Source organism: Oncorhynchus kisutch, linkage group LG1, assembly GCF_002021735.2.
Source record: "Oncorhynchus kisutch isolate 150728-3 linkage group LG1, Okis_V2, whole genome shotgun sequence".
In the NCBI taxonomy this organism is placed as follows: domain Eukaryota; kingdom Metazoa; phylum Chordata; class Actinopteri; order Salmoniformes; family Salmonidae; genus Oncorhynchus; species Oncorhynchus kisutch.
In genome coordinates this window covers 50,720,196-50,727,914 of record NC_034174.2, presented here as the reverse complement: position 1 = coordinate 50,727,914, position 7,719 = coordinate 50,720,196, and the positions used below count along the sequence as shown (strand labels likewise).

The following is a 7,719-nucleotide window of genomic DNA, read 5'->3' as shown; positions in this document are numbered from 1 at the left end:
CATACGCTTTTTGTTTTTGTTTTCATAGGCTACCTATCAAAAATGCTTGCTAGCCTAACTTCCTCGCATGGGCAACAAAAAAAGAAGCTACGTTAGCTAGCTAGTTAACGTGAGCCTACTGGGTTACATCTAGGCTACATATTGAACTTTAATCGTCTCAGGCCAGTGGCACAATATATTAATTTATGGTTAGATCAGAATCGCCATCATAATCATTGGCCTGTACAGAGAATTAAGTCAAAACAACAAGTCCAAATCCCCAACTCCTTCCATGGCTTAAGAAATTCCCGATTTAACAAGCTAGCTATTGCAAGACATCACCACAAGTGAACCAGAAACGGACACGTTTTTCTGACAATTCTGACATATTTCTCATGGTGTCATTTAATTGGTGTGAAGCCAAATCCAAACTGGCCTCCATTGGGGGATATTTTGCTGCACTAGGACAACCCACAATTGAGCTCAGTTCAACGCTGATTGGATAATTATTTTATAATTGTTTTATCAAGGAAGGCCAAGTGCTTGCTGGTATCAATCAATCATACGCTACAGCAGCAACATGTCATACTCTTTTGTTCCAGACAGTATCAGATACATGGGCTACACATACTGAGTCAGAGGGGCGCTGTTTCCCTCACTCAGATGATTTCTCCAGTGAGATTCAGCCAATTGCGAATTGATGGAAAATTATGAAAACGCAGAGAGACGAAAGATTTAAAAAAAATAACAATTATAAACTAATTTATTGGTCAAACCTGGGTTCCCTTGGCATCCATGAATACACACCATTGACTGCACTAGAGTGCAAAAAATAAGATATTCCCAATAGCATGTCTTGCAGGGGGCTTTTATTTTGAAACAGTCCGCGATCGTGTTGGCAGCATAATATCCTGCTGCTAGGATAACTATAATCATCTGTTTAGCTAGCTTGAGTCGAACAGAGGTGAGTTTCTCAAAATAAGGCACTTGTTTTTAAACGTTGAAGTTATCGTTTCCCCCCCCCCCGCCCATTCTACTTGTAGCGTGTCACCTGTTCCCAATGGGGTTCAATAAGACGTACATCAGTATAGGGTATGCCTCTTTTGGCATGCTTATGGGATTCTCAGCGTTTCTCGTGTGGAACATCGCGTACAACCAACCATGGACAGCTGCAATGGGAGGATTATCAGGTAAAGACAAGTATTAGCAAGAATGTAAACAATTGTTTATTTTGTGGATAATATGTAACAGTATACACTGCAGTATTTTAAGGATTTACCTGTCCATTGGACTCGCATGAGCTGAACATTGCCACAGTAGGCTACCCATCTCTTACAGTACTGTTACACGATTTTAGAGTGACAAATTGTCAGAAGCCCACACTTTAATTTGCCTTTTCAAATTTCTAAACGTTCTAACCTAAAGTCCTAAACGTTTTACCCCAGGCATTCTAGAAAAGTTGGACTGTTCAACTTCAAAGAATAGCTAACGTTACATGGCTATACACCACGCTGGCTCCATGATCTCTAAAACGGTAGCTAACGTTACAACTTTGGTAAAAAATGTAGTAACATTCATGGTATAAGACCAATGTAATATCTAGGATAACTGTATTACCCAGTAAAACAATTAATAGGTGTATATCCAGCACTGTCTACTTTCGTCTTTCCAACGCATTTTCAGCTTTATGCATTCTATATTACCAGCTTGGTTAACCTGGAATTCTGGATCTTCCTGATGCTTCAACCACACTGGCCAAAAAACGGTCTGGTGTCAACTCAAACGGTGTGTTATTTCTGCGTACACTGCTTATTGGGACTGAAAAGCTTTTGATACGTTTCCTCAGATGCATTTAGCACACGTGTCCTGCTACTCATCCCATTTGAAGTTCTCAGCATCACCATTATAATTTGCTGGTCTAGAGTGGAAACCTGAACCTACCATAAAGTAATACTTGTCTTGCGCATTGAACATAATCTACTCAACGCCTAGTTAACAACCATGTAAAAAAAAAACGTTACTTTAGAAAGTTACTGAATTGCTTAGGCCTAGTATTTGCATGAAGTGACTAAAGTATTATTTATGTGTTACATAATGGCCCACTAGGTCAGGGGTTCCCAAACTTTTTCATGCAGGCCCACCTTCCAGCAATGGGGGAACACATTTTTATCATGGGGTGCAGATAATTTTTAGCTGACATGGGCTAGTTGATCTGGACATTTCTGACAAGTTATAAATATCTCTCTAAGGTATGCAATAACTGATGATGCACTACCTAATTTTGTAATTGCGCCTTGTGCTTTCTACTGTTACAACTTTCAAGAGTAAATTGAAAGCTGGACTGAGTTCCTTCAACAACAAAAAAAGGAACCCTCGCCCTGCACATTTTGGGAACCACTGCACTAGGTAACAAATGGTGCATTTATGGCTGTGAACTTTGTCCTCTCAGGTCAGCAAGCTGATATCTGTGTGACTTTCCTCTCACCTCTCTGCTGTAGGCCTATTGGCAAACAGAACAGTAGCTATATTTGCATATTTAGTGTTGTAGGTCAATTTCACTGACAGTGCATGTCTTGCTATTTTTTAACATGAATGAGAATGACTTTTTTATAAAGTGCACTGTCACTGATGTTCTTATCAAGGCAAAATCCATATTCTTTGTTGTGGAGTTGTGATAACAGCATGTGATGCCTGTGCCAATACAGAGAGAATCAATAAGGGTGCAATTTTTGCTAGGGTTTTTTGTGGCATGTGCTTGGTTGGTCATATGATTCTAGAGACCATGAGATGGGGAAATGAGTGGGGTCAGCATGGCAGATTGACACAGCCGAATAAGCCTATTCCCTCTAGAAATGACTCATGAGGGTCAATTGAACTTACTAGCATGGCTGCATCCCAATTCTCTACACTTCCCCAAAAAACTCCCGTCATGAATTTTAAAAGCATTGGCTTGATTTAGTCCTAAGCATTGTCTAGAGGGAATTTCAACCATTATTAGAGCCACGACAGGATGTGTGCAAGTGCACACTTCAGTAGAAGGGTGGGGAACTGTGGCTCAGCTCCACTCACTGTCTGACCATGCTTGAAAGGAAGCAAGTCGGGTACTTTCCAACCTCAAACACTGTTTTAACAACCAACCCTGAAGAAAAAAACTAAAGTTTATGTAGGCTACTTGCTCATTAGTTTTGGGCCCATATTCAAAATGAGCGTCGGAGTAGGGGATGATTTAGGATCTTTTTCCATACGCTCCTTGACATTGCCACTTTGTCCTGTCTAGCATGGTCGACTAGTGAAGACCATTTTTAGCCTAATATTGTGTAAGATGCGGTGAAAGTGGATTCATGAAGGATAGTGCTATACACTAGTGCTATGGTCCAGACCCAAATGTGGTGTGTGTGGTTATGAAACAGTAAAAGAGGAACATGGAGGAGTGAGTGACAGAACAGTGTGATTTGAGACAATGACACAACAAAATATTACATTGTTCACTGCTAAAATGTACATGTCATTTAGCAGACGCTCTCATCCAGAGCAACTTACAGTAGTGAGTTAATACATTTTCATACTTATCTTTTTTCTTTCGTACTGGTCCACCGTGGGAATTGAACCCACAACCCTGGCGTTGCAAGAGCCATGCCTCTACCAACTGAGCCACACACTGACATAGTCTATACCAACAGGACCTAAAGCTCAAGATTGTAGTTAGACAGGCAAAGGCATCTCTTGACTTGAGAGAACCCCTCACCCTCCCAATGCTTTTTCAAATACAGTTCAATTCTATGCTGTGCAAATACTTGTGATAGTTACACGTGCTTGTCTCATGTCAGTAATTGACTTAGTGTAGGGTTTGTGAACGGCTTGTGTCTTTCTCCCTTAGGTGTGCTGGCGCTCTGGGCCCTCATCACCCACATCATGTACCTGCAGGACTACTGGCGCACCTGGCTGAAGGGCCTCAAATTCTTCCTCTTCATCGGAGTCGTCTTCTCCCTGCTGGCCGTGGTGGCTTTCATCACCTTCCTCTCCCTTGCCATTACCAACAAAGAGTGTGAGTTTCACACACACCTCCCCCTTCTCTCATTCATTCATTCATTTACTCCTCCTTTCATCCTAATTTGCTTCTCCTCCTCTCCCCTTCACTTGCTCTGTTCATTCACAAATGGCTACGTCTCTTCCGCCATTTGCTTCCCTTCCCGTCCTCTGTTTCATCCATTGTACTTTTTTCTTGTTGTGCATTAGGATGTATTTAGTCATTTAGTATTGCATGTCTTAATCTGTGAGGGCACGTACATATGATGAAATCTATTTCCACACAAAATGTCTGCTTGCCAGAGATTGTTTGCTCTGGCATCACATGACTCCATGGGGTTACTTTTCCTACAGGAACTTTCATTGAGAAGCACCTGACTCAATGAATTGTGTAACAGTGTGCCAACCATGGCTTTTTCTCTGAGTCTGCAAGTCTCTCATGTCTGTCGTATCTTGTGGTTCCCAGCCATGACTGACCCGAGGAGCCTGTTTCTTTCGGGCGTGTGGAGCTTCATGACTCTAAAGTGGTCCTTCCTGCTGGCTCTCTATTCCCACCGCTACCGCAAGGAGTTTGCCGACGTCAGCATCCTCAGTGACTTTTGATGAGGGCCCTTGAACAGCCCCCCCCCCCCCCCCACCCAATGGAGGTCTATGGAAGACTAACTAGCAGGGCTCCTAACCTGAGGGTGCTAACTAGGGGAGAAGGGAGGGGGTGAAGATTTGAGGAGTTGATGAAGCCAAGTAGTCATGACGAGGATGAGTGCTGGAATGAGGGTTGATCTGAAAGGCGTGGGGTAGCTGCACATACACCAGATGTCTTCCACCAATCGCTTGCTTATAAATCCACGTGGGGAGAGTGAACGAGCACACACTTTGGGGAGAAGGGTAGTGAATCGGAACACAACCTGTGTGTTGTCTGTGTTAATGGGAGAATTAGTACCTGGACCTCTGTCCATGCCCGCACCTTCTCGGTTAGATTACCCCCCCCCCCTCCCATGTGTATGTATGTGACACTGTCTGTGCTCCTCTTGTATGTCTTCGACACATGTTTTTAGAGTCAATATCTCCCTTTTTATGAGATTTGAATCTTCTTTTTGGTGACTTTGTGGGTAATCCATGTTAATTGTGTACATCACGTGTGAAAACTCATTCCACGGAGGGCCTAGTGTCTGCGGGTTTTCGTTCCTCCCTTGTACTTGATTGATGAAGGTCACTAATTAGTAAAAAACTCATTTCACCTGGTTGCCTCTGTTTTAATTGAAAGGAAAACCCCAAAACCTGCAGACACTAGGCCATTCGTGGAATGAGTTTAACAACCCTGCTGTACATCTTCCTGTGCTTATATACCTAGGAACATATTCTTAACAAGATATATAATTGATGTGGTTATGATAGAGAATTCGTTTCCATTCTCTTGCCACAAGGGGGAGTCAGTCGATCAAATGTTGCAGCTGTTGGTAAAACATCCCACTCATTTAGAAAGTTGTTAGAAAACAGAGCAAAGTTTCTGCACACATATAAAACATGCATTATACACAACAAAAGGACACGTCACAGGCCTGTTTGGGGAAATCCTAGTAGTCTTTTTTTTTAATTTTTAGGATGACTTTTGATCTGTGTTATCGATGTGTGAACTTTTAGTCCACAGAAGCCTGCTGTCGCTTCGGAGTCAGTGTATGTGCTGAAGCAACTACATTTAGAGTATCATGTCTCAACACTTATGTATTATGATACAGTTATAATACTTTGGAAATGAGACTTGTATAATGTCTTATAGCGTTACACCTGTCAGTGTTCGACACTATAGTTTTTGAAGAGATTATATGAAGAAGAATTGCACTACCGTCACAGAATGTTAGAACAACTGCCTTTTTTCCCCACAAGTTGCCAATGGAAACCCAACTGCCTCGTCTTATTTGAACGGAGAACGCTCAAAGGAGGGGAGCTCCTTTTGTGGAATTTGTGTCATTGCTGTGCCTTCGCTTTAGCTCTCAAACGTTATTCACCATCATCATACTGCTGCTTATGGAGATGAATTTGATTGTGCTCTACCTTTTTTTCCCTTGACATCTGTTTGCTTCTCTGTGGGCTACCACATGTATCATATTGTACTATAAAGAAACATGACATTGTGTATATCCACTTGTATGTCTGTGTGAGAGCCATATTAATAAAGTATAATTTTATGACAGCCGTGTGCATTACACTGGGAGTGTAGTACATCTCACACAAATTCATACACAACAGTTGTAACTTTGTGTTGTACATCGTTTGTACAACCGGCGTGTGTACTAGGCCTTGGGCATAGTGGCCATAGACTAATTAGATTTTTATAGTTCTTTTGAATTTGTTTTACTAGTAGACATAATGCTTTGATGGAAAGACTTAGCTTAACTACATTGTGGAGGAAGTGATTGCACTGTTGCTGGGGTGCACCCAGGGAAGGGGTTGAATTGAAGGGGGGGGGGGGAATTGGGTTCTATCACCTTAATGTTTGGACACAACACACACTACATGACATAAAGGATATGGACACCTGTTTGTCGAACATCTCATTCCAAAATCATGGGCATTAATATTTTGCTGCTATAACACCCTCCACTCTTCTGGGAAGGCTTTCCACCTCGAAGTTGGAACATTGCTGCAGCGGCTTGCTTCCATTCAGCCACAAGCAATAGGGTGGCCGGGAACTGATGTTGGCCGATTAGGCCTGGCTTGCAGTCAGCGTTCCAATTCATCCCAAAGGTGTTTGACGGGGTTGAGGTCAGGGCTTTGTGCAGGCCAGTCAAGTTCTTGCACACCGATCTCGACAAACACAAAGTTGGAAACACAGAATCATCTAGAATATCATTGTATGCTGTAGCATTAAGATTTCCCTTCACTGGAACAAAGGGGCCTAGCCCGAACCATAAAAACAGCCCCAGACTATTTTACCTCCTCCACCAAACTTTACTGTTGGCACTATGCATTCGGGCAGGTAGCGATCTCCTAGCATCCGCGAAACCCAGATTTGTCTGTTGGACTGCCAGATGGTGAAGCGTGATTCATCACTCCAGAGAATGCGTTTCCAGTTCTCCAGAGTCCAATGGCGGCGAGCTTTACACCACTCCAGCCGACGCTTGGCATTGCGCATGGTGATGTTAGGCTACTCGGCCATGGAAACCCATTTCATTACGCTGTCAACGAACAGTTATTGTGCTGATGTTGCTTCCAATGGCAGTTTGGAACTCGGTAGTGAGTGTTGCAACGGAGCACAGATGATTTTTATGCGCTTCAGCACTCGGCGGTCCCGTTCTGTGAGCTTGTGTGGCCTACCACTTCACTTCACTGCTGAGCCCTTGTTGCTCCTAGATGTTTCCACTTCACAATAACAGAGCTTACAGTTGAGCGGGGCAGCTCTATCAGGGCAGAAATCTGACAAACTTACTTGTTGGAAAGATGGCATCCTATGACGGTGCCACGTTTATAGTCACCGAGCTCTTCAGTAAGGCCATTCTACTGCCAATGATAGTCTATGGAGATTGCAAGGCTCTGTGCTCAATTTTATACACCTGTCAGCAACGGGTGTGGCTGAAATAATATAAGTCAGATGCATTATAGGACTTCTCATGGACAAACCTTATTAAACGACATTATAAAGGCTAATACATGGTTATAACAAGTTATAAAGCATTATATCTGCAAGATGGTATATACCTGCAGGCTGTTAGCCAG

General features: G+C 42.8%; 1 protein-coding gene and 1 long non-coding RNA gene across 2 annotated transcripts; both read left to right on the top strand.

Annotated features, from left to right (window-relative positions):
- The first annotated feature begins 902 nt into the window (after window positions 1-902).
- LOC109891719 (heme transporter hrg1-A-like) lies at window positions 903-6,196 on the top strand. The gene is made up of 3 exons (XM_020484213.2): window positions 903-1,169; window positions 3,857-4,024; window positions 4,472-6,196. Exons 1-3 carry the CDS (start codon window positions 1,040-1,042, stop codon window positions 4,606-4,608), a joined length of 435 nt encoding a protein of 144 aa, XP_020339802.1. The 5' UTR covers window positions 903-1,039; the 3' UTR covers window positions 4,609-6,196.
- LOC109891730 (uncharacterized) lies at window positions 1,193-1,950 on the top strand. Its single transcript, XR_002255543.2, has 2 exons — window positions 1,193-1,513; window positions 1,686-1,950. It is a non-coding gene; the product is annotated as an uncharacterized LOC109891730 (long non-coding RNA).
- Window positions 6,197-7,719: the final 1,523 nt, after the last annotated feature.

Excerpts from the sequence above, each read along its gene's own strand:
- LOC109891719 (XM_020484213.2), top strand. The coding sequence starts at position 1,040 with ATGGGGTTCAATAAGACGTACATCAGTATAGGGTATGCCTCTTTTGGC. Across the intron at positions 1,170-3,856 it reads TGCAATGGGAGGATTATCAG|GTGTGCTGGCGCTCTGGGCC; the intron begins GTAAAGACAAGT and ends TTTCTCCCTTAG. Across the intron at positions 4,025-4,471 it reads TGCCATTACCAACAAAGAGT|CCATGACTGACCCGAGGAGC; the intron begins GTGAGTTTCACA and ends TGTGGTTCCCAG.